Source organism: Botrytis porri (assembly GCF_014898465.1).
Source record: "Botrytis porri strain MUCL 3234 chromosome Unknown BPOR_009, whole genome shotgun sequence".
Lineage (NCBI taxonomy): Eukaryota > Fungi > Ascomycota > Leotiomycetes > Helotiales > Sclerotiniaceae > Botrytis > Botrytis porri.
In genome coordinates, this window is record NW_024066083.1 from 664409 (window position 1) to 691398 (window position 26990).

The 26990-nt window shown below is 36.9% G+C and overlaps 6 protein-coding genes across 6 annotated transcripts; 4 read left to right on the forward strand and 2 right to left on the reverse strand.

The window, feature by feature from the left end:
• Positions 1-9277: 9277 nt before the first annotated feature.
• Positions 9278-11088, forward strand: EAF01_007033 (uncharacterized protein; the record flags this gene model as incomplete). The annotated part of the gene is made up of 2 exons (XM_038915287.1): positions 9278-9520; positions 9640-11088. 2 exons carry the CDS (start codon positions 9278-9280, stop codon positions 11086-11088), a joined length of 1692 nt encoding a protein of 563 aa, XP_038768925.1.
• A 405-nt stretch (positions 11089-11493) lies between these two features.
• Positions 11494-13417, reverse strand: EAF01_007034 (uncharacterized protein; the record flags this gene model as incomplete). Its single annotated transcript, XM_038915288.1, has 4 exons — positions 13148-13417; positions 12906-13077; positions 12032-12831; positions 11494-11916 (listed from the first exon to the last, which is right to left on the reverse strand). The coding sequence occupies exons 2-4, from the start codon at positions 13063-13065 to the stop codon at positions 11494-11496; spliced, it is 1383 nt and encodes a 460-aa protein (XP_038768926.1). The 5' UTR covers positions 13066-13077; positions 13148-13417.
• A 663-nt stretch (positions 13418-14080) lies between these two features.
• EAF01_007035 (uncharacterized protein) lies at positions 14081-14919 on the forward strand (the record flags this gene model as incomplete). The annotated part of the gene is made up of 2 exons (XM_038915289.1): positions 14081-14396; positions 14454-14919. The coding sequence occupies 2 exons, from the start codon at positions 14081-14083 to the stop codon at positions 14702-14704; spliced, it is 567 nt and encodes a 188-aa protein (XP_038768927.1). The 3' UTR covers positions 14705-14919.
• Positions 14920-16079: 1160 nt separating this feature from the next.
• EAF01_007036 (uncharacterized protein) lies at positions 16080-17521 on the forward strand. Its single transcript, XM_038915290.1, has 2 exons — positions 16080-16965; positions 17026-17521. The coding sequence occupies exons 1-2, from the start codon at positions 16609-16611 to the stop codon at positions 17338-17340; spliced, it is 672 nt and encodes a 223-aa protein (XP_038768928.1). The 5' UTR covers positions 16080-16608; the 3' UTR covers positions 17341-17521.
• Positions 17522-21897: 4376 nt separating this feature from the next.
• EAF01_007037 (uncharacterized protein) lies at positions 21898-23909 on the forward strand. The gene is made up of 3 exons (XM_038915291.1): positions 21898-22165; positions 22224-22325; positions 22394-23909. Exons 1-3 carry the CDS (start codon positions 21967-21969, stop codon positions 23134-23136), a joined length of 1044 nt encoding a protein of 347 aa, XP_038768929.1. The 5' UTR covers positions 21898-21966; the 3' UTR covers positions 23137-23909.
• Positions 23910-24827: 918 nt separating this feature from the next.
• Positions 24828-26165, reverse strand: EAF01_007038 (uncharacterized protein; the record flags this gene model as incomplete). The annotated part of the gene is made up of 2 exons (XM_038915292.1): positions 24828-25574; positions 25629-26165. 2 exons carry the CDS (start codon positions 26163-26165, stop codon positions 24828-24830), a joined length of 1284 nt encoding a protein of 427 aa, XP_038768930.1.
• Positions 26166-26990: the final 825 nt, after the last annotated feature.

The following is a 26990-nucleotide window of genomic DNA, read 5'->3' on the forward strand; positions in this document are numbered from 1 at the left end:
ACCGGGAGATAGACACACAGACACACCGATAAATCGGTATAACGTAGTTCATCAGCATATGAGCTATATCATCATATAAACCACTTTATTTTATATATAAAATTTGTCTATATATAATCATATACTTTCTTTGTTAATTAATAAAAAATTTCAATATTTTTTTATATAAAATCTGATTTTTCAATTATCTCAAAAATCTATTTTTTTTTCAAAATTTTAATTACTCTTAAAATTATTAATGAAAAAGAGATTTTATAACACAAAATATAACAATTTCAAACTAAAATGAATTATTTAAAAAAAAATCTGAATCTTATGAATAATTCATTTAAATTATAATTCTTCATAATTTTTTTCGTTTAAAAATGATAATTAATTATTAAAATATAAATATCAAAAAAACCTTAATTTTAATATATTTTCGAAATGACTCATATACTCATATAGCCCACATGCTGATGAACCACGTTATTATCTTTAAGAAATATTAAATACATACATACTTGATATTCGAGCATATATTCAATTTCGTAATATCATAAAACCTTAATGTGGTTTATTATCGAGTGGATTATATCATCGAGTGGGCCATTTCAAAATATACTAAAATTAGCCTTTTCTTAATATTTATATTTTAATGATTAATCAATATTTTTTAAAAAAGAAGAAAGATTTATCAATAAGAAAAGATTTCTTATACAAATATTTAGTTTTTATATGAAAATTGATATTATATTTTATAAAAATCATAAATTGTTACAATTTTCATTACAAAAATATTATTTTAATAATAACTTTTATATTAATTAGAATTTTAAAAAGCAAATTAGATTTCTATAATATTTATATAATTAGATTTTATAATTTCAAATTTTATAAAACAATATTATTAAATGAAGAAAGTGCATGGTTATATACAGACGAATTTTGTATGTATTTATAGTGGCCTATTCGATGATATGGTTCATTCGATGATAAACTACGTTACACATAATCCAAAGCTCAAAACATCAATCTAAATACTACAAATTAAATATCCAACGAACTTTCCGCGCAGCATCTCATCTCTTCTGTCGAAATTCAAAACTCCCAACTAGAGTTGGGCATTTTCATGATATGTAATCTCGTACATTCGTCACTGAAATATAGTATGTAATATTAGTTAAAATCTATTATTTTTAGTATAATGTTACGACGGGTAACATTGGATCACGTGATAAGTGTCATGTGATAGGACGTTGGAGCCTTTGGAGCCTAGGATCCAAGGAGCCAGGAGCTTTTGAAGCTTAGGATCCAAGGGATTCAAGTAGAACAGAATTATAGGTTCTGTAGAGCAGGAAGGTCTATATAAAGAGAACAGGTTTCATTATAATATAGAGCTTTATACTTAAGAACAATCATTAATTTTATTACTATAGTTACAAGAATTATAATCAATTATAACCTTATTGAATTTCTACTTGAAGTTTAGTTTAAATCATCTCGAAAGATCTCTAGATATTTCCATGTGACTCTAGAGGCAGCTCCCGTAACATATAAAAAGTAGGGATTGAAGAGATTTATTAAAGATATTTTAAAAGAAACTCTTAAATTTGATTGAATTATATAAGATTAAAGATATTTTGAAAGAAAACCTTTAAACTGAATTATTAAAGATTTATATTTTTGAAAGTTTTAATAATATTATCAACTTAAGGTTTAAAATTAGTCTTATATATAACATCGTTTTTCAAATTGAGCGCTAAATTCTTTTTTTATTTTTTATAGATAAGAAAAAAGAAGTCGTTCTTTCTTTTTGTAGTTTATAATGCTTATAAATTTATATATATAAATACTAATTTATTAATAATCTAAAATTCTAGAATGAATTCTTTATATTAAACTTTTTTATCATTTGTTTAATTTTTTTTTAGAAATAAACCTATTTTCATTCATTATATTGATTTGATTGGCTTGAAAAACATGTGAATAATCTTGATGTAATATTTGATCACGTTCGAAAAGCGTAATAATGTAGAAATAAGTTAACGTAGTTTATTATCGAGCGAATTATATTATTAAATGAATTACTCATTTTATATATAAAATTCGTTATACGTAAGTATGTACTTTCTTTATTTATAATAGAATTCTATAAAAATCGAAAAATGTAATATTTAAATATATTAGTATTATGAATGTTAAACTTTTTATTGAAAATTTGAATTAATATAAAAGTTATTATAAAGATAGTTTTTTGTAACGAAAATCGTGACAATCTTGAAATATTTTGAAATATAATAGAGATATTGATATAAAAATTAGATTTTCAAATTTGAAAATTTTATTTCTTACTAATTTTTTATTTTCTTTTGGAGAAAAATTGATTAGTTATTAAAATATAATTTTTTTTAAAATGATTGATTTTGATGTATTTTGAAATGATCCGCTCAGTAATAAACCATGTTAACGTAGTTTATTAGTGGGTCGATCATATCAATAAATCGACTACTTTTATCTCGAATTGTCATTTCAAAGCTATATTATTCAACAATAACTAAATCAATTAATTAAAATTATTAAGAATCTAATAATTTAGAATTTATTATATTATTTTAATAGGTTCTTATATTATAATCTATCTTTTTGTATTTACTATAATATTAATTAGAAAATACTTCCTTATTAGAATTTCCTTCTTTTTAATACTTATTATATTGAATTTGAATATCAATCTTTTATTAAAATAATATATTAAAAGCCTTTTATTTAATAAGTACTCCTCCTTAATATAATTAGATTTTTTATATATATTAATATTTATTTAATATTTTATTTATTATTTAAAGTATATAATACTCTATATTTAAAAGTGTGTTTTTATAAGCTAATCTTTCTATACTTTTAATTAGAATTAATATAATCTTAAATATAAATATAGGAGAGCTTACTTGATAATAAGTTATTTAAGATTTAATTAATATTAATTAAGAAAGAGTTTCAATTGAATTATAAGGGATTTAAAAGATCCATTTATTTAGATTGAAAGAGAGGAGGGTAGGTATATAAATTCGAATATCTAATTTTGAAAGTATAATTTTAAATGTTACAGGAGCTGCCTCTAAGATCACGTGGAAATGTTTAGAAATCTTTCGAGATAATTTAGATTAAACTTCAAATAGGAATTTAATAGTGTTATAATTGATTGTAATTTTTGTAATTATAGTATAAAACTAATAATTGTTTTAAATATAAAGCTTTATATTATAATAAATTTATTCCCTTATATAAATCTTTATTTTTTAAAGTTGGTTGATAAGTCGATTGATTTAATAAATCAATTGACTTTCAATTACATAATATTTATCCTATAATCCCTAATAAGACTGCTACTTATTTAACCTGTACCTACTAACTAGCTTATACTTACTAACTGAATAGTGATTATTATTTAATCTATATTTACTAAATAATCTATAACTGTTGAATATTCCATACCTACTATAGAATAAATGCTAATAAAAGATAAATATTTATCTTTTTTTTAATTACTAATTACTTATCTAGTTACCATTATTTTTAATCACCTTTTAATTCTTTTATCTCTACAATACCGTTTTTATAAATCCTAACACCAAAACCTAAGGTTTATTTTATAATTCATATTGTAATACAAATACCTTCATAATACTATCCCCTTTCTAAACTAATACTTATCCCAAGTGTCTATATAGTAAAACCCTTTTTATCTATATAATTTAATCGAATGTTATACTTCCTTTATTATACCTTCTATACAAACCATTTCAATTTATAATATTTTTAATTTAATTCGTTGTGTTGAGTATTCTAATATTAAAAGAAATTCCTATGATTTGTATACCAAATCTAATCGTTATTACATTATTGATGATATTTTATTGTAATATTATTCCGAGTATATCCATTATAAAAAGAATTATTATCATTCTGATTTCGAAATACCCTCTAATTATAAGTCTTTAAAACGTTAATAGAAGCTACTAACATGGTTTATCATCGAGTGGCCCATATCATCAAGTGGCCCATTTTCACCTCAATTTACACCTGTTTCTTTCAACATATATTTTATTAATAATTTATAATGAATTCGAATAATCAAGAAGCTTATATACTCCTTATTATCGAAGCTATTTATAAAGATAAAAAATTAAATATTCGAAAGGCTACTATACTTTATAATATTCCTTATACAACTCTTCAATATAGAATGGAAGGTTTACTTCTTTATATAAAAACTTGAATGAATTGTTATAAGATTATAGAATTAGAAGAAGAGATAATTGTTCAATATATATTCGATATAGATTTAAGAGAATTTCCATTTAAATTAAAGAATGTGGAAGATATAGCAAATGATATTCTCGAATCAAGGGATACGAAACATATTAGAAAGCTTTAGGCGTATCGATTTGTAAAACATCGAATCGAATTAAAGATACGTTTTAATTATATTTATAACTTTCAAAAAGCTCTTTATAAGGATTCTAAACTTCTTAAAGAGTGGTTTTAATTAATTATAAATATACAAGTGAAATATAATATTTTGAACAAAGATTTCTATAATCTTGACGAAATAGGCTTTATAATAAGGATTATATGTGTAGTAATAATAATAACTAATACTAAACGAAATAACAAAAGTAAGATAGTATAACCAAATAATCAAGAATAGGCTACAGCAATAATATATAGAAATGAAAAGAATGAAATTATTCCCCCATTTCTAATAGTTTAAGAATAAGTTTATCTCTTTAATTAATACACTGAAACGAATTTTCCTACAAAATGGACTATTAAACCTATATCTAATAGATGAACAAATAATAAGACAGGTTTAGAATGATTGAAACACTTCAATAAGTATATTAAGAATCAAAGAAAGAGCAAATATCGAATATTAATATTAGATAAGCATGAAAGCCACGAATCAATAGCTTTTCAAATATACTATAAAGAGAACAATATTATATATTTACGTTTACTATTATATTCAAGTTATTTAATTCAATCACTTAATATTAACTATTTTAGCAATCTAAAACGTTCATATGATAATCAAATTGATGGATTTATTAAGGTATATATTAATTATATTTCAAAGATTGAATTCTTTATAGCTTTTAAAGCTACATACAAGGAATCAATCACCTCTCAGAATATAAAATCAGGATTCCGAGGAACAGATTTAATCCTATTTAATCCTGAAGCTGTACTCTTGAAATTAGATATTCAAATTCACACATCTACCCCCCCCCTCTTTCAATCTAAATCAATAAATCTCTTAAACCCCTTATAACCCAACAGAAGCTCTTTCTCAATCAATATTAATTAAATCTCGAATAATTCGTTATTAATTAAGCTCTTCTATACTTATATTTAAAATTATATTAGTTCTAATTAAGGATATAAAGAGATTAGCTTATAAGAATATACTTTTAAATACAAAGAATCGTATACTTTGAATAGCAAATGAAGTATTAAGTAAGCATTGATATGTAAAAAAAACTTAATTATATCAAGGAGGAATACTTACTGGATAAAAGGCTTTTGATATATTATCTCAACAAAAGGTTGATATTCAAATTCGATATAATAAGCATCAAAAAGAGGGGAATTCTAATAAAGAAGCATTTTCTAATCGATATTATAGTAAATACAGAAAAACGGGATATAATACAAGAACCTATCAAAATAATGTAATAGATCCTAGATTATTAGATTCTTAATAGTTTCAATCAATTGATTCAATTATTATTGAATAATATGGGTTTGAAAGTGTAAATTGAGGTGAAAGTGGGCCACTCGATGATATGGGCCACTCAATAATAAACCACGTTAACTATAATATAAAATTAATGATTATCTTAAGCATAAAGCTCTATATTATAATAAATCTATTCCCTTATATAGATCTTTATTCCCTGAAATCGGTCAACAAGTTAATCAACTTGATAAGTCGATTAGCTTTTAATTACATGATATTTATCCCGTGATTCCTAATAAGGCTGTTGTTTATTTAACCTGTGCTTACTAATTAGCCTATACTTATTAACTGAATAATAATTACTATCTAACCTATGTTTATTAAATAATCTATAACTATTGAATATTCCATACCTATTGTAAATAAATGTTAACAAAAGATAGATATCTATCTTTTAATTATTGATTATTTATCTAGTTACTATTATTTCTAGTCACCCTTTAATTCTTTTATCCCTACAATACCGTTTTCATAGGTCCTGATATTAAGGCCTAAGGTTTATCTTATAATCCATGTTGTGGTGCAGGTACTGTTACGACGGCATCCAACATACCGCATCACATGACCAGAAAGTCACGGGATTAGGGACTCCCACTGGATCCCACTGCTCCTATCTAATGGGATACGATAGGATCAATGGGATAACAGAGAACGAAGGTTTATATAAGGGAATGAGTTTTATTATAATGTAGAGCTTTATACTCAAGAACAATTATTAATTTCATTACTATAATTATGAGAATTGTAATTAATTACAATCTTATTGAATTTCTATTTGAAGTTTAGTCTAAACTATTTCGAAAGAATTCTAGACACTTTTACATGACCTTAGAGGCAGCTCTCGTAACAGGTACCTCTGTAACATTAGGATTGAATGAAATTAAACCTATTCTTTAAAATCCTGATTTCATATTCTAAAAGATGATTGATTTTTTATATATAGTTTTAAAAGCTATAAAGAATTCAATCTTCGAAATATGATTAATATATGCCTTAATAAATCCATCAATTTAATCATTATATAAACATTTTAGATTACTAAAATAACTAATATCAAATAATTAAATTAAATAATTTGAATATAATAATAAATATAAATATATAATATTATTCTTTTTATAATATATTTGAAAAGCTATTGATTTATAACTTTTATGCCTATTTAATATCAATATTTAATATTTATTCTTTCTTTAATTCTTAATATACTTATTAAAATGTTTCAATTATTCTAAACCTGTCTTATTATTTGTTCACCTATTAGATATAGGTTTAATAGCCTATTTTATAGGAAGATTGATTTTAGTATATCAATTGGAGAGATAAACCTATCCCTAAATCATTAAAAATAAGGGAATAGTTTCATCCTCTTTATTTTCATATATTATTATTATAGTTTATTCTCAATTATCTAGCTATATAGATTTATTTCTATTATATTTCTTAGTATTAATGATAACTATTACTATGTATATAATTCTTATTATAAAGTCTATTTCATTAAAATTATAAAAATCTCCATTCAAAATACTATATTTCACTTATATATTTACAATTAATTAAAACCATTTTTTAATAAACTTAAAATTCTCATAAAAAATTCTTTGAAAATTATAAATATAATTAAAACATATCTTTAATTTAATTCAATACTTTATAAATTGATATACTTAAAGCTTCCTAATACATTTTATATTCTTCAATTTGAGAATATAATTTATTATATCTTTTATATTCTTAAATTTAAATAAAAAACCTTTCAAATCTATATTAAGAATATATTAAATAAATACCATTTCTTTTAATTTAATTAAATTATAAGTTTTTGATTAACTTTTAACTATATTAGATTTACTTTAAATTCTATTACTTAATATAGTTCGAGATATATAATAAAACTGAGTTACCTTTTGAATTAATAATTTTTTATTTAATTTAATAGCTTAAATAGTTAAAATTATATATACTTCTTTAGAATGAATTTTCATAATTAATTATAAAGAAAATGCATATTGAATATAGAATAATAATTCGAGATAAAAATGGCCGACCCACTGATAAACTACGTTATGTATTCAATCCCTAGATTATATAATCCGCTCATTCCTACTCCCAACACCATCCATCCACAAAATAAAACACGAGATGGGGAACCAGTGCGGGGATGTGGGGAACTGGAGAGTGGACGACCCCTAGATCCATTTCCTTATTGAGAAGGGCATCCGAGCCGTTACTCACTCACTGCCATTGATTACCCATCGAGCCATCTTGGGAGAAATCTTGGGGGAAATCTTGGGGGAAATCTTGGGGGAAATCTTGGGAGAAATCTTGGGAGAAATCTTGCCCGTCGGCGTGGCAGCTTTCATTCTGCTCTAGCTCAGTTCATTTGATGAAATGGGATTAGATCACTGGTGGATGTGACAAATGTGATTACACATCATGCACAATAGCCAATCCCTACGCCGTCCAACTTTCCTCCACCTTCATGTTGAAGTTTGGAAAACTTCTCTCCATCTCCATCTCCATCTCCATCTTGGAAACTCTACCATTGGTAATGTAGCACCAAATACCAAGATCTCAAAGGTGGAAGGAAAGACACTAAAAGTCCATTCATAACCAACCAAACAAACAACCAACCAACCAAGCCCACCGTCCATCCATCCGTCCGTCCACCTTGAAGAAAAATGGGATTCCATGTTTAATCACATAAAAATTCTTCCAGTCTTCAAGGATGATATTATATTCCGCACATATGTGGACGCAAAAGTATGGGGATCGGGGACGAGAAGGTGAAAATCTGGGGATATCAGCTGCGCGTATGACAGTCTGCGTTGGACTTCGTGTGTACATTACATGTCTAGGCACGTGCTGGGTAATCATTCCATAGAAAATATGACAGATCGTCCCATTGTTTGCCAACCGCGGGAGATTATCACTACGAAAAATTCAAATGCGTAAAGTAATAAGAGGTGGACGCTTCAGGGGGTTTCCTATACATGTGGATGTGTGGATGGAGAATGAGACTTGGCTTTGATGATGATGGGAATTTTTTTACATTTTATTTTTCTCGTACCTGAATTATTTGAAGAAGTGGTTGTGGTGGATGTGGTGCAAGGACCCGGTCCCGAGGCTTGGACATGGACATGTCATGACGGAGTGATCTGAGAGTTGAGATGCAGAGACGGATGGGAGATGGCATGGAATGAGATGGGAATCATGGGATGAACGGGTATATAAAGGGGAGTCGTTGAACCCTTGATGTTACAATTTCTCAAGTTCTACGTTCTAACTTTGAAGTTTGAAGTTGTGAATTGCGAATGGGGAAGAAGATTGCTTATACACCCTCCCTCTTCTTTAATACTTAATTCTCTCTTCCTCCTCCTCACTTCCTCCGGAGTTGGAAAATCAACAGAACAGAACAGAAGAACCTTTCTTCTCATTCTCATACCATACATCTACACCAACCCACACAACCCACATACAACCACCAAAATGCGGAATCCCCTCCTCTCCACCCTCCTCCTAGGCTCCTCACTCCTCGGAGCCGCCACGTGTCTCAACACCACAATCTCCAATTCCTTCGTCAACATGTTTTCCACAGACGGTGATCTCATCGATTCCACCTCGGGCAAGATCGATTATTTCGAAGGACAATTTCTATGGTACGGTTTGAATTTCGGCTGTGGAAAAGCGTTTTGCGGAATCGAGAGTTGGAGTTCGCAAGATTTAGTCACGGTATGTTCATTTCCTGCATCTTGTTATCTCGTGAGCTTGACAGCTTGCTGAGAACCGATCCTTTATTTTTGGAAATCATGGGATAAGTTGGATGAGAGCACTAATCTAACATTTCCCAGTGGTCCTCCAACGGTCTCCTCTTCGACCCCAAAGAAATCGCCGCTGCCACCATCTGCGCATCATCAGGTGATTGCGGTAGACCACACATGATCTACGATTCATCCCGCGCTCTCTACATCCTCTGGGTCAACGCCGGTACACCCGGCTACGTCATCTTCACATCCTCATCTCCCACCTCCGGATTCGTGCCTGAATCTTCCCGTGCTCTCGTAGGATACCAGCCCGAACCCGAAACCCACCAAGCGGGCGATTTCTCCATCGCCATGATTAACGGAACGGGTTATATCGCCTATGCTCTAATTGATTTCACCACTCTCGGGGCCTCTATTTGGCCTCCCTTCAAACAATCCATCTACATCCAGCAATTGTCCAGCGATTTCATGAACACGACCGGAGATGCAACACAGGTTCTCCCCGTAGGAGATCTCGTAGATCTCCAAGCTGAATCTCCAGATATTTTCTACCGTGATGGATATTACTACATCTCCGCATCCAACACGTGTGGTTTCTGCCAAGGAACTCTCTTGATCATGTACCGCGCCACAGACATTTCCGGACCGTGGACTCGTCAAATCATCAGCAGCGATACATGCGGTGGACAAACAACCAGTGTTTTGACCATTCCATCCTCTACCGGCGGCGAAGCAATCTACGTGCACCAAGCCGATATTCAAGCCAGCGCTCCCCTTGCCGGCCCCCGAAACGCACAACACGGTCATCAATTCCAAGTTCTCAATTTCAACACCGACGGTTCAATTCAAAATTTAGATTGTTCCGCTTCCGTCAGCACCACCATCACTCTCCCATCCACCAACAGCAGTACCCCAATCAACGGACTAGCCCAAAGCGCCACTCTCGGTTCCGGAAACGGACATCAAGACTACTACCTCAACTGCTCGCTCCCCCAGTACGTCCTCTACCAAACCTTCTCCACCCCGCAATCCGGAAACCTCACAACCGTCGGCATCAACCTCGCCGGCGACGCCCCAACCGACAACGTCACCCTGGCCGTTTTCCGATTCCCCAACGCCACCGCTCTCTTCTCCCCCTTCTACAAATGGGAAACCCTCTCTACCGTCGACGTCACACCCGAAGAATTAAGCGCTGCCGTCTTGGCAATTTCCATCCCCGTCGGAAAAGAAGTCGCCGCGGGCGATAATATCGGAATCGCTATTACCAGCTTGGGCATCACACCCGTATGTGTAGCGATGCACGGGACAAATAGTGAATATGCGACTGCGTGGGCAGGAGCTGCTAATGGTGGATTTGTCCCCGCACAAAGTGTGGGAGAGAAGGTTGCGAACGGGACTGAAACTGGATCAGGATCGGGTGGAGTTTTGTATGCTCAGGGGGATAGCCAGGTTAGTTATAGGGGAAAGAACGGGAATGAAATTCCAATTTTGGAGCTTAGTGGGAGAGAACTCAAATGGTATGCCATTGTTGAATAGATGCATGGGGAAAATATAGTTTTATGTATAATGAGATATTGGTAATGGAATTTAGAAATATAAAGTAAATTGACTCTTGAATTTTGCTTCTCCGGTAAAGTGTCCCTATTTACCTGAAGATCTTCATTTTCCGGATGTTGGTGGGACGAGTAAGTTACTGTAGGAGATGAAAGGAGACAACTTTGAAGGTGTTCGTAGGTACGTGATTTTAGCACGATGCAGTACCTAAGTTTTGGAATTGGGTCTATTGAGCTTGGAACAAACACACATGACCGAAAGCATGGAGTATATGCAAGTGCCCGTAGAAGAGAAACGAAACGCAAAAAACTCACCAAGAGACATCTGCAATGAAGATCATGAAGATACACAAGCGTGATCAGACACAGAGACACAAAAACGAATCCCCTAACTATCTACGATCCATCGTATATTATTTGCTAAGCAACTCTCATACACAGGGAACATCTCTCCTTTCTCCAAAACATCTGCCAAAATAAACATCTGTTGAATGCCTGTCTTGTCTCCCAAAACTCGACATCTACCAATAATCCAATCCCGCTGAAGATTTGAAAATGTCATCCGACCTGAATTAAGTAGAGGCCAAAGAAGAAAATAAGCACCAACGAAACGAGGAACGACACTAGTAGATAGCGCACTTGTGATGAAGTTTTGTTCAGGTGAGCCACTAATTCCTGATGAAGTACGTACTTTGGGAACATTGCCATAGTATTGAGGTAGCGATGCACAAATGTCATCAATGATTTGTTGTAATGTTGTAAACCAAAGCCAATAATCCATACTGGCAATAGGGTAAATGAATGCCCCTCTCTAAATTGTCTACCAATCTCTTCATAAATGAATATTCGACAAGTACGAAGATAATTCCAAACTTGAATCACCCAGAGGTCTGAGTATACATGATAATATGTACAGAATATCGTACCTGATGTAGATGCGATGGGATCGAATCGTAATTCCATTGGGGTGATCTGGACATCTCACTCGCGAGAGACGAAAACTTGATGTCCAAGTCTATGGCTGCTCTAATTATGGAAGAACGTTCATGAAATATACCGTCCTTTATATCAGCACGAAACGTGGTCAATTCCACTGTCAGACCGTTCAACTTCCAGGCTGGATCATTTACATCTAAGAAACTTGCAGCATGTTCCTGTAACTCAATCAAATCCTCAGGAAATCGAAACGAATGCCAGATACAACTTTGTAGGAGGATTGAATTCATTTGAAGGAACAATTGAAGTCCATGCCGAGTCTCCATTTGACGAAACCCACGTAACTTTATCATGGATGTTGCACCAGATATATGCCTATCACGATCCATCAAGGAATCTAGATTCTGACAGGTGAGTACTCCAAATGTATTGAACAGAACTACGGACATGATAGTGCAATCCTTGGTGGCCTCTTCGATGGATGACAAGGCTGTATTGACAAGACGGAGTGCGTACCCAAAGGATTGAGATGCTTTCTTAAGAAGAAACGAAGATTTGAAGGCATAAGCATATGCAGCCAAAGAAACTGCAGTGATGGTTGTATAGAGTGTATGGCTTATATTGGAATCGTTGCAGTAAGAGAATAAATACTCGTAATATCCTTTGACAGGACCAGAGTCCCGAAATATGGGAGTAGAAAGAAAGAGATCAATTGCACGATCATTGATAGTGTTTGAAATTCCTTTTGGAAGAATAATAGATGGTGATTGAGACTTGAATGCGAGCGGCCCTAATTAAGGAGTGTCAATGATGGCTGCTGAAGACATGGACGACATTTTTGCCAAAGAATAAGAAGCTGCTTACCTGATATCATACAGGAAGCCCTTTGCTTAGGATTCAGAGGTTCATCACGTGCTGAATTTTCGAAATCTCTCACATCCGAGTACTGGAGCATTCTTTCCAAAGAATCTCCATATTGTGGACACTCCCAGCCAGCCTTTAAACATTGATTACAAGTTGGCATCACTTCGTCTCACTAAACTTGTGGTTAGGGATACATCTTTAGGAATACATCTCAACTCTCAAGACCTAACCAGGCAACTTACCTTACAAGTCTGAAATCCTTTTGATAATTTGCCGTGACGACGTACCATTATGGAGCAGAACGATGTTGGCGCTATTCAAGTAGCAAGAGGGAATGAAGATTCACCAATTTGATGATTCCAAAGATTGAAAGTCATCCAAGACCAATCTGATTCGTTCGCCCGCAATACCTGCTGGAACAAATGGACTGGCAATCATATGTTGAAACCATTATGGCTAACAAAATCGATTGATATATGCAGGAACATGGAAAATGTAAGATGGAGGGGCTCGGAGCCATGTACAGGGTTCAATGCACGTGCCTTTCTCAAGCGATGCAGTACAACCAATCATTGAGACGAATTCGATTATGTTTCAATCGCGACAGCATCCATCATCATCATTAATCTCATCGTCACCAACATACAACATGATCCTCGCCCAACTCCCTTTGGTCAATCGATACACCGGTTAACTATCAAATCCTCGTCTTTACTGATTATCCTCCAAGCTAAATGGTACAACAATCGCTCTATTCTTCCATCATGAAGGACTACATATATCTCAATATACGACAATGTTGCAAGATTACCTCCAGCAGATTCTCGAAATCACTCTTCCAATTCCTATCTTGACACGACAACTTTCCTTCTTTCAGTCAGTATCTCAGCCAGCATAGCAAAGAAACCACAATTCTCATTACAGGTTGTAGTGATGGAAGTATCGGGCATTCTCTAGCTCTCGAATTTGTTCGTCCAAACTACCATGTTTTCGCTAGCTCTCGTCGACTCAGTACAATGAAATCTCTTGAGAAGCATCCTAATATCACCTTGATTGAACTTGATGTAACATCGCCTTCCTCAGTTGAAGCAGCCTACGAAATAGTATCTGCGGCTACAGGTGGAACCCTTGATATCCTTTACTAGAATGCCGGAGTACGAACAATAACTCTAGCCATGCATTGTGACTACGAATTGGCTCTAAACATTTTCAGTACGAACATACTTGGAATAGTTGAGATCACTAGAGTCTTTATGCCGCTCTTGATAGAAGCTAGCCCTAGAAGTAGGATTGTATTCTCAAGCAGTCTTGCTAGGTATATGCCAATCCCAACCCAGTCACTTTACAATGCATCAAAAGCCGCTTTACACTCGTATATATCGACCCTAGAGCTCGAACTTAAGCCTTTTAGAATGTTTGTTATCAATGTGGCTTCAGGTACAGTTAGTACCGTCATGTTGATTAAGAATCAAATGGAAAAATTACCAGCAGGTATGTATCATCATCCCCGAGCCTTTAGTAATGTCTTGCTGATTTCTTTACCCGCAGACTCTCCATATAAATTAATCGAATCCGATCTTAACGAAGCTTGGGTCAAAATTGGAGAAGGAATACCGGTCGAAGTATATACCAAGCCTGTGGTTGAGAAGCTCCTTCAAAAGAAGCCACCTCAGCGTTTCTTTGCTAGCGCCGGCGCAACACTAGGATGGGCAATTGATAAATTGAATGCGGGTTGGATTTATAAAGCGTTCTTTTGGAAAATCTTTGCTTTGGGTAAACTTTCTCAAGCGCAACATTAGGATGGATTTATCCCTAGACTTTCTAGTCCCCAGAGACACTGGTCTAAACAAAATTGTTATGGAAATAATGGGATTGTGACAATTTCCATGTATCGCTCGAACACTCTTCTACTTTATCGTTTTTACATGAAGAATCTCAACGATACTTACTTCCATTTATTTATTTATGCAAAGTTTTGCATTCACTATATTGTTTGCTAGACTCCCGCGAGCATGAGAACGCACAGCCATCATAACCTTCAAAGGTTGACCTTGTGATTCATACAATTACTAATTCGGAAGTGATTCAAAATACCCTAGAGATCTCCTGGTCAGTTTCTACCGTACCTTTTCATTACCTATATAAACTTCGCGACGAATGATTTTGCGCTCGTTCTCGATACGACAAATTCCAAAAACCCACGACTAAATCAAAATCCACCAAACACGACAACATGTGTCTCATAACGATCCAGCGTTATACCCACTGCCTTTGCATTACCATTCATACCACCATCTGCCGTGATATGATCAACAAATATCGATTATTCTCACAAAGACAAACTGCAGATTTCGGAGAAGAAGAGGCAAAAGATTGTCGGTTCAGACAAGATGCTCGAGCTTCACTTGAGATTCCATGCGGCAATACAAGTTGCACTCCAAGTACGAAGCGAATAGATTGGACAATAGGTGATAGGGACATGAATGCGATACTGATTGCGAGACGAGATGCTTTGCGAAGGAATAATGACTCCATTTCTAGTATGATTACACTGGGAGACGAGGTTGAGTTGAGAAGGGAAAGGCATTAGTGAATTTGAGAAGAGGATCTTGCGGCTTTCTCGTGGATATCAGATTGAGAGGATTGAAAGATATCATGCCAAGATTTCCGCTTCTAACGGAATGATGGCTTGCCAGAGAAGCCACAATGGTGATTGATCTGATGGATCAGGTCCAGTTGGCTGGGTGTTCTCGTGGGGAGAACAATGATTCTAAGCCACTGCTCGTCTTGTCGTCTTGATCTTGGTTCCCCGCCTCTACACGTATTCTGCTAAGAAGAGCTACACACATTTCTGTCCACCGTCGGCGATATGGATCGTATTACACGTATAGCACTTGGTTAAGATATTTTTACTTTGCTTGGCAGATAGGGGTTTCGCCTCAATACCAATCTTACTTCTCAATATCAATCGGTACAATGAGATAATAATATCAACATTTTGGCATTGGATTCAGTTACTTATTAAGCTTGACCTGTAGTGCTGGTAACCGATCTAGCTGTATAGTGGCGGGATCATTGAAGCTTGGCACAATGACGGTATGGCCTCATGAGTAATCACTTAAATAGCTTGCAAATTGAACCTTATTTATACTCCCCATCCACATTTATTCATCTGGTTTCTCAAGATCCTCATCTTCTTTTCCCAATTCAGAGTTGTGCGAGGAACTTGGCATTTACAAGATTCCCAATATGAATATAAACAAGAAGGCCAAGAAATATCTAGTGAATATTCTTCCAAATACAACAATCCGCAGTAGATATGGGAGCTTCCTCAAAGCGATATTTGTTGAATTTTGCCCTTGAGGTCTAGAAAAGCTTCTGGAGTTTGGTTTTCACAGCCATGATTTCTTACTTGGCGATATCAGTGCTTTTCACTTCATGCTTGGTATTAGGACCGGCCTCTAATCCTCAACTTCTCAGCACAAATTCTTGGCAAGTACAAGTCTGGCCATGAGCTCAATTCTCCCAAAGCAAAATTGAGGATGGGAAATATGTATAAGAAGGGAGTGAAAGTCTGGTCTCAATCATATTTCCTCATCAACACAATCACAACTTAATCAACGCTCTAAGTTCTCTACTCTTTGAACAATCAAACATCCAATCCTTTAATATCTTTCGAGTAATCAGACCTCACCCAGTCAACATGAAGTTCACCATTACCGCCACAGCTACAACCCTCCTCTTCACAACCACAACCATCGCAGCTCCTGCTGACGGCGCAACTTATGCATCTTACGGTAGTTACCAATGGGCAAATGGGGCCCCAGTAAGCGACCAAGATGTGTCCAAAGATAACCCAAAATCTCCCGAGGTACTAGCCGACATGCCAGTTGCCCCAGCTGCTCAAAGCGGCGGATCACCTTTCGTCTTTACGAGCACATACAATGTCGTTGCTCTCGGATCCGAAGTTCGCAATGGTACCGTCTCGGTTCCAGGTCCTTCAGATGCTGTCGGATATTTCAATTATGGAATCAATGCTCATCAAGATACTATTTGCTACGTAAGTACTTACTTCATAAATTCTAATCATCGAATTATCTCTAACATTCCTATGAATTAGAACATCACCCTACTCAACGTAGCTGGAACCTATCAATCGCCCGCCAAAACCGCAACACACATCCACGAAGCCGCTCGCGGTGCATCCGGACCTCCTCGTCTTGCATTCCCAAACCCAGTCGGTGATGATTATCGTAGAGTTAGTGTGGGCTGTATGACTGGTCCTTTCACAACGGGTATCAATGCTCCTAATGGAGGACAAGATACGGGTACGGGCTTCAAGGTTGCGCAGATTGAAGCTTATCCTGCGGGATTCTTTACGGATGTTCATACCAATCTGTTCCCATTGGGTGTTGTTAGAGGTCAGCTTGCATAGATGGGGTTGTTGGAGGTGGATACTTGGGGGGTTTATAATGGTTCATTGGTTAGGATATTGGGGGACTGAGGTAATGATTTATGTGTGGGAAATGTGTTGAAATGTATACATGATGTTTTTTGGATTTATGTAGTATAATTTATTTTTATGGAAATTTTAAGAAGAATCGATGTGTTAAATGTGAAGGGATTTTAGTGGATGTATTGACTGGGTGACTGTCTTCTAGAAGTTTCTAAGCTTTGCTCGGGAGCAATGGGATAGAACAGTAAAAATACTCTTCATTTGCGACATCAACTTGAAGGCTTGGCACCTGTCAGTCTTAATAAAGTACCTTCCGTATTCATAAAATCATTATGATATGTCAGGACTCAGGAGTCAAAAGAGTCGTGAGGTCCCTCAACATCAGAAATTTCCAGTATTAAAAAAATACGAGAACAGCATCATTCAAAACTATTTCACAACACATACTCACTCACTGAATTAGACAAAGATAATTAAATAAAGAAATTGATATTAGATACTCAACAAAAGAAAAGTTTCGCCAACGTGACAAAGAATCACAAAGAGAGATTCCTACCTCGAAAGAAAAGTTTCAAAAGGAAGAAACAACAATTGAATGCTCAAGCCACTCGACTCCATAAACTTACCATACCCCATCTATCCCCTTGGCGAACACACCGGACACAACGCCTCATCAATCCACGTCACATCCGCATTCCCATCAAACGTAGGACCCGTAAGGTAAATACTACAAGGAGTGCAAACGCGATCGAGAGTTTTGTAACCGAGAAGTCCGCAGCAACAGCATTTTACCTTTTGGAATGTGCAGGAGGGGCAGGCGAGGGAGGGGGAGTGGAGGGAGGGATCCCAGAGGATGGGCATTTTGAGTTTGGGGGGTTGTGTGAGAATTTTGTGGGGGTGTTGGGATTGGGTTGATCTTGTTGATGATGATGATGATGATGATGATGATGATGATGATATTGATGTTATTGTTGTTAATGATGATGATGATGATGATGAGTGAATTGTTTGATAGGTGAGATGTTTGGTTCGGAGACGTTTTGTTATACACGTATCGTTGCTGTTGTTCATATCTTGTACTTAGATTTCCGGAAGGGTTGTTTGCATGTTATTTCCAGTACAAAGAAGTATCGTACAACTTTACGTGGATATGACATTATACCAAATCTTGGAAAGGACTCACTGATCTCCCTCCTTTGATACATCTCCAACTACGATAGAATTGAACGAGGAATTGTGGAGTTGGTTCATCTTCTTTTGCTAGGAATGAGAAAATCGGAAGTTGGTAGTTGGAAAGAAGAGAGACTCTTGCTAATTTATTGTCACATATATGTTCATACAATGTCTTACTGGCTCTGAATCTACTACTGATCATTGTATGATCTACTTCATACATAACTGACAGTATTAAACAGCCGCTTCAGCTCTCTCTTCAATTTTAAGTCCAAAGTTATTTAGAAATCTTCTGTTTATTCTAACCTGAAAACAATACGTCTAGGTAGGAATCACAGTTATCAGATCTGGAATTTTGGATTGTCTGTACAGAGCGCTGGTTGTAAGTATTTCTCTGGGCTGACCATGGTATTGAGACAAGTCCATCTTATCAACCCATCATTTGCTTGTGGACGCTGACCCTTCCGAACAGAATCTTTAAAGATCACGAAAGTTTCGTCTCTGTTGAAGAGTACTCACCGCGAACTTCGCAATTTCACCAATGTATCCATCTCTTCGATTGGAAAATTTGCTCAAAAGAAGCGATACGCGTTTTCAGAGGGCAGTTCCTGTCAGAGATGGCTGCTGGCTGTCTGGCTTGTTTATTCTCAACTCTCTCTTACTTGATGGTATAGACGACTGACGTCGTTGTCCGATGCAAATCGCTTCTTTAAATCGCCATATTTATCGACGAATCTCTGGATCGTCGCTTGTGGGCCGTTGAAGTCCATGTCTATCTCGTCAACAGCGACCTTTTAACTTTTAATCTCGCTCTTACTCTCCTTTCACGGCTCAACGATTTACGTATAGACGGACCTTTGGGCAATGGCACTGATTGGGTTTATTCACACACTACTCTTGCTTCATTGCAGATACGTCGTATGATGGTATCAAAAGTAGCACAACACTTGTTTGATAGTCGATAAAAACTGCCAAATACACTCATCGTCCCGTCAAGTTAAACATCCCCTGGCGCAATGCCCTTCTGGATATAACTGCCTCCAAAAAGCACCATCGCATCATTTTCACTATGAAATTGTGCGTTACCATTCGCCAACCAGTTGCAGTTGATGCGTTCTTGCCTCGCGCTTGCCGATGGGTTAGTGATGGATGCCAATAAGCCATGTTGACGACCTACAAGATTTGGTGGTATGGATTGGGCTTCGGTGACACAATCTCAGCACGACCGCCAGATGAATGATATTGGATGGGTTATTATTCAGGGGGGGGGGGGGGGCAATTCAAATGGAAAGATTCAAACCAACGCTGAAGCCCTCGAAGATATGGGACTGGAGGGCTGGATAGCACTTGCATCTTCAACGGGTTCTTGAGAATGAATTATCGCTGATGCAAGCTTTACCAATGGAATATCTTCAACACCTCCTTGATTCCCCTGACCGTATACCGACCATCAAGAATCTTCTCTTCATTCGACATTAGCGTAGGAAGTGTAGACGTTTGCTTCATTGAGGTTCGTGGTGCCCCCACCCCCAAATACGGAGACCTTGTACTCGAGTAGTGCCATTTGCGTTACCCCACGCCAGGTCTCTCCCGTCCTTGCATTCAGAATCAACAATCGATTCATCTGATGATTCAGTACTCGTAATTCCATACGAATCTTCCCATCCGAAACCTCATCCTCTGCCCCTAATGGTCGTTGTGTACTATCCACTCGTTGTCTCATTCACCTATATTTCTTCAATTGCTACGGAGTCATGACCCTTCGAGAACGATACCAAATGCACGAGAAATCTATCAACGCAGTTTGCACATCATTTCCGCATATAGTAGGATATACCAGCTAAGCTGTGTGTATTGTTTCAGCAAAACTTGTCTTATGATGTCTCAGCAGTTAGGGTGACATAGTGGATAGGCTATTGATGAAGCTTCAAATAGAATGTGGTGTGTTCTGGCTGGGGATTTCTGCGCGATTCTAAGCACTAAGCATGTGTCTTACTCGGTAGTTTATGGGATGCGGGATGACTTCAATAACGTCCCTCATCAAATCAGGCACTGCATTTTTTGCATACCTATCAGTTGAGGCTTAGCTTCCGGATTCTGAGAGCGTAGTCTGAGCAGTCTGAGCCGAAACAAGGTGGGCAGCTACGGCTTAACTTTGTCTTGTTACATTAACTATTGTTTGATGCTCAGGAAAACGATAATTCCTCCTCATCTGACGTTCGCGTAAATTTACTGACTCTGCCAAAGTGAAACCTACTCATCCGAAGATCCTTTCCATTACTTCGCGCATCTTCAAACATTCAACACTTGGGCATCAAAAGCTTCGGATGAGGCATCCGTCATTTTATTTAAGGAAAATGCTACGCTGAAATGCAGTCGTAATTGAGGGTATACAACTGGCTAGGCAAGTTTATCATCTAAAAATCAGACTTGACAGGAGCTCTTCTTTTCAATCGCTGCACCTTTTTCACAGTGGGTAAGATTTGGCTTGTAGCTAGCATAGGTTGACACCAAGAAAGATGAAACCATCTGTGGTTCCCTTCTACGACACACCTCAAGGGCTAGGATTCCCGCTTCAAATGATAAGTAATTGCTGATGCTGCATTTTCGTGAATCTCTTGCTCAAGGCAGGGGGATATTCCTTGGGCTTCTTATTATGAGGTAGTTTTGATATGGCGAGATGCTATGTGAGTAAAGTGAGGAGGTCGAAAAATTGAAATATGACTTCATTTTCATGATATATATAGTACTAAAACTTTGTGTTCTGTTAGAAATTGGTTTCTAATTTGCAAAATCCTTTGGTTTCATTGATTTCAGCGGTTCCAAACTAGATTGTAGCTTTTTGAGGTTGAGTGTCAGCTTGGAATCTTAGGTATTCAAATTACATTATCCTCATCTACCCAGGACTGCTTCTCAAAAGCTCATTCACATAGATTCACTAGGCCCAGAAGTATAGATGGGCTCCTCCATGTAAAGCTCAAAGAGCATTGTATTCAGTCATCTACACCCTAAAAATTCGAGAAAAATCAGTACCTGAGGAACCTTGGAAGGGAAAACTATCCAGTTTTTGTCCAAAGCAATTCATCATTCACTACTTTCATCCTAACAAGCAAGGCAAATACAGATCCAGAACATGTTGGAAGAAAATCAAATAGAAAGTCAGGCTAAGGACTTGAATTCACTGAAAATATGTGAAACCCCTGTTCTTTCTGGTTGCTTAAGAAACTTCTCATTGGTGGACTCCCACCTTATACAGCATTTTGTCCTTCGTATTTTCAATATCCTCAAGCTCTAACAACTTTGTTCTTCTGCCAGTCAGCTTTTTTCTATTGGCTTTTCTCAGCCCTGAAATCAACAAGGAGGTTTTTGGAGTCTGGAGTTTGGGGTTTGAGTCGTAATCCATCAAGGAACAAATTTCAAAACCTTTAAACTATGGGTGTCTCTTTACAAAAGGAATCCCAACGTCAAGATATTGTATCGCCAGGCTATCTGAATGTCAGTCAGGTTGAAGACAGAGGAAGTATTAGATCTGGAATGGCTACCGCAGCTATCAAAGATGATCAAGTCATAACAAATGATGAAGTCAAACCTGTGGCTACACAAAACATGCTCCAGATAAACTATAGTTCAGGTATGTTCACAAAACTTGATAATTTCACTGAGTTTATTTGATAAGCTAACATTTCTAGTCACCCCAGTCAGCCTAGTCAATCAGGATTCTGGGCACAACACTAACAATGACTCTACCCCCTCTGGAAAAGAGAAATTTGAAGCAGCTTACTACAGTCCTGGTAGGTTATTGAATCTGAACTCAAACACATATATTGAAGACTAGACTAATCTATCTTCATGGTTCAAGAGATGTTCAACTTCTTCGAGATACAACTTCATCAAAATGATTTACTCAGTACCACAGCTGCAACAGCTTCAGCTGATTCATTTGTTTCATTCCCACTTCTGCCCATCGAACTGCAAAGAAAGATTTGGTTCTATGCTTTGCCACCACCAGACAGTAACGTCTGGGCTCTGGCCTACGTAAGATTTTGCGACAATTATACCAAGGCTGCGATTTCTATCGAAAATGTTGCTTCGTCAATCAGTCGCAATGCATTGCTATTCCCATATGCTCTACAATCTGTATGCCGTATGGCAAGAGAGATATTCTTGAAGCACTATAGTCAATTCAAATTCGATGGTATCAATAAGAAAATCCGTCATCCTGAAGATGAGGATGGCGATGATTACCGAGAGGTGACAGTGATAGCAAAATCCGGTATATGGTTTGATACGGAGGTGGATACCTTACATCTCACAAACATGTATCTGCTTCCAATTTATACGTATGATTACAAAGTTTCTTTGGACTTGACAGGCCTGAGATCTTTGATTGTAGATTTTATAAGTATGCAATGGGTATGTGATACCGAACAAGATATGGAAATATTCTGGACAGGATTAGAAGACCATTGTCCTATACTCGAACGTCTCATCATTGTACTCAATCCTGTCCGTAAATTCCCGCGTGTTCAGCGAGCATTCGATGGAACTTCCCCCGAATATCGATTTCAGGACTTTAATGAGGCGTTTATTGAACAATTGTGACACGGCTAGTAGGTTCAACTACGCATTCAGTCGGATGAGCTTGAGCAGGATATCCAGATGAGTCGCGCATTGTGGGAAGCTCGTGGTCCGAAGACAATGCAGGTTAACATGGATTAATGGAAAAAGATTGATCTCAGGACAGTTTGGATGGTTTATATTACTTCATTTTATGTTGATCATTTCAGTAGGGAAGTATTTCCGGGGCCCCTTATGGCGGTTCAAACACAGGGGTTCCCGACGCTTTTTATAAGATGTAATGAGGATGGATCGTTGCTCGATGAATTTGACCACTTCAAGGAGCTTTTCGATGAGGAAGACGAGAATATCATAGAACCCTTCGAGGAACGTCTCATTGTTATTGGTGACGACTAAGCTCTTTGTATTTTCTTGCTTCTGGAGGGGTAATAATTTTGCGTGGAAGTTGCAGGGAGATCCAAGATATTTTCAACACGCCATCGTTTCCTTCGCGACACCCGATACCCATAATCACCAAGCTTCAGTAGGTAGGGTCACATTTCCTCTGGATATACGAGACTTCTGAGGTTATTTGGACCGGTGCACTCTGGGGCTGCGAAAATTACCTTTCCGGGGCGGATAACAAAGTCTTCACATGTATCTTTTTGCTCTATATCCTGCTATAGATGATAATGATTAATTGGGAGATTGTAGATTGAATGAGGGAAGGACTTTTAGGTAGCCTATTCTTAGTCAATTCAGCTACAAAATAATAAATCCATTGAAAATCAAGCAACATATATCATGCTTGTGAATATTGAACTTGCTGACCTTCCAGATACACATACCAGGATCATGATTATTGTAAACTTTGGAGAGAGTTATGAAGATGGCAGCAGTCAATGCATCACTAGAAAACAGAAGGGAGTATATGAGGTGGGTTCGGGTGATGAGCTGATGTGTTCCACATTTCTGAGACATGATCTCGACTTTTGGTACACAATTCCGAATATCTTCAAACTAGATGAAAGCCCTCCAGATCTTCTTTAACTAAGGTTGTTTTTAAAGGCACAAGCCTTGGTAGGCCATCCTTCAACACCACTCCAGCTGGAATACTATGAGAAATTGGTGTCTGAAGGAGATCAGATAGAGTAGGTTTCACACCGCTTACGGGCCCATGTTTCGGCAGGGTTGGAAGTCTTAGTTACACGAAAGTCGAGTCGGGTATGGTAACGGTCATGGTAAGCTCCTAGAACTTGGATTTAATGTGGATGATGAGGTGATGCTGAATGTTTATAGATGCCGTGTTTTTGCGGGGAGCTCTTGAGTAGGCGTGAGATTTATGGTAGCCTAAATGGCTGCTGACTTCATTATTGGCAGTCTACTCTATAAAGCGTTGCTTTGACGGAAGAAGTCATCCTGATTCTTACATTGAATGGAAGATTGATTGTCATGTATGTGTATATTTCAGATGTGTATCTGTAAGTGTATCTCCCCTATATACAAGTTGAGAAACTCTGTCTAGTAACAAAAAGATGTGAATATGTATTATGTACTATGTACATGTCCTACCCACTAATAATCATACAATATTGTACGTACTGGGTATCAATGCGATGTAAATGCAAGAGCCAGTGCTCAAAAAATTCCATCTACTCCTTGCAATGCAATCAACAAAAGAAATAATCATCAAGTATCCATGACATTATCTAAGATCTTAACTAAAGATCAAAGGATCAAGCCATGTCGCTAAATCCACTCTTCCCACTTTCACTCCTTCGACCCTTCATATTATCCCATCCCGAATCACTCCCATGATCTTCACTATCATCTTTACTTCCCGGTGTCACCCTTGGATATCCTCCAATCCCCAATTCTCCCTCTCGTGCGATACTCACACGAACGCTAACATTTTTCGCCACGGAAATATCTCCCATCTTGTAAAGATTATCCGTGCTATCACTCGCTCCATGTCCTCTCCGTCCCAAATTACCACTTCCTCTATTCCCCCTCACCGCACCCTTTAACCCCCCCGCTTCGATAGTCGTAGTTGTCCCCAACGAATGTCCTTTCCCCATAAATGCGAACGTTTCCAAACCTGTTTCCTCGCCTGGTGCATACTCACTAAACACGATTTCTGCTCTGGTACTGGCGTATAAGAGTACATCTAACCATCCATTACACGCAATCATACTACCCGCCACACAGAAATAACTCAGACTGACTTCCGTCCCGGCTAGTGCCGCGATACGTCCGGCGGCAAGGGGAATCGTACAAATGGTATAGATCAAAGGATAGAGAATCATAAGAGGTTGAGCGCCGTGACAATTGGAAGCTTGATTTCCGGGAGGAGCAGAACGCGATTGATGACTAATGTAGATGAAGATACAGGCGTAGATGAGAATGGTTCCGAACATGGCACCGAATATCCAAAAGTAATGAAGCCATAGACGTTCATCTTGATATTGATCTCCAATCCAGCACTGTGCGTGATTATTAGATATCTTTCCAGGTAACTAGAAATCGAACGAACTTACCCAAGCAGCAGCCCTCACGTACAAATCATGCGGATGCATTGCGACACCGATGATGGCCAATCCGTAGACGAATGCCCAACACCCTCCGATTGCCGTATAAAATGCCCATTGTGGAGCACGATATTTCTTTACGACACTGAGAAATGTGTGACATGCGATGGCAGCGATGAATACACTACTAGCCAAATCTCCCGTCGACACAAACCATCCTTGAACCCAACATGTTGACGTTCCAACTATAATTCCATTATTCTTGAGCGCGCTGATGTTGAGTAAAAATGCTATTGCTTGTTGAATATCCGCCAAGAGTAAATTGTATATCAGAAATAAGAATTGATTAACAGAAGACGTCGTTTGACCTCCTTGACCTTGACCCATGGGCGTTTTCTTCTTCCATGAAAAAATCTTGTATGTGAGGTAGACGAATAAACTAATCGAACAGAAGAATGATAACAGACCAAAGGTTGCGACAGCAACTAAACCACGAGAGAGGGATTCCGGTAGAGGCGTCAATGAAGAAGATTCTGCGTCCAACATCTTCTTCTTCGGTACCGAATCGAACATTCGGGTTAAAAATGGCGACTTGTGGCTTACATCCAGAAGAAAGACGGGAATCAGGAGTCAAAGACACGCCCTACAGACAGGTCACAGATGTTGGTACATATAAGTTCATTGAAGCTAAAAATGAACCGTGTGTAGAAGAGTGGAGAGATATCTCGACTGAATAACGATGTTGCAATTCTCGGACCCGTGTCTAAGCTTTGAGATGATGCAAATGGATGAGTTCGAGAGGATTGCTGGATGCATGTCAATCGACACGGGCAAGAGAGATAAAAGGTAATACGAAAACACACATGGCAAACAGGGGAAACCTTTACGCCTAGATAAATCGTACATGGTTCCATGAAGCTTCTAGCCTAGGAGATATGAGGAGACGGGAGGTCGACAGGGAGAGTGTGGATTAGATTTGCGTGATAGGCCCAAACGGGTCGTCAAATCCGTTGTTGAGATTTAAAAAATCAAACACTTGCTCATTTAGCGCTGGGTTGTACTCTGGGGTCCCTGTAGATCTTAACCTCTTTCTGCAGAAAGTAGCGACTAAGCACAAATAGTAGAGGCTGAAAAGGATTAAGACGATTCGGCATTCATTCTGACTGGGGTAACTATATCGAGGTGATTATCTTGATATCATTACAATAGAAGCTCATCTTATACACGCGTACTTGAATACAATGACAATCTTCCGAGGAACACAAATTTGGAAGATTCTACAACCAGATGGCGAATAAATTCCCCTTCTTTTCAACGGTATGAAAATCCACACTTTTCTGAAGGATAGTGTAAGACACCCTGGTCATTAAG

What these genes read in the sequence shown, in the direction of transcription:
- EAF01_007037 (XM_038915291.1), top strand. Translation starts at nt 21,967, where the DNA reads ATGGGTGTCTCTTTACAAAAGGAATCCCAACGTCAAGATATTGTATCG. An exon ending in CCAGATAAACTATAGTTCAG is followed by an intron (nt 22,166 to 22,223) that starts GTATGTTCACAA and finishes TAACATTTCTAG; the next exon opens with TCACCCCAGTCAGCCTAGTC. An exon ending in AGCAGCTTACTACAGTCCTG is followed by an intron (nt 22,326 to 22,393) that starts GTAGGTTATTGA and finishes TCATGGTTCAAG; the next exon opens with AGATGTTCAACTTCTTCGAG.
- EAF01_007036 (XM_038915290.1), top strand. Translation starts at nt 16,609, where the DNA reads ATGAAGTTCACCATTACCGCCACAGCTACAACCCTCCTCTTCACAACC. An exon ending in ATCAAGATACTATTTGCTAC is followed by an intron (nt 16,966 to 17,025) that starts GTAAGTACTTAC and finishes CCTATGAATTAG; the next exon opens with AACATCACCCTACTCAACGT.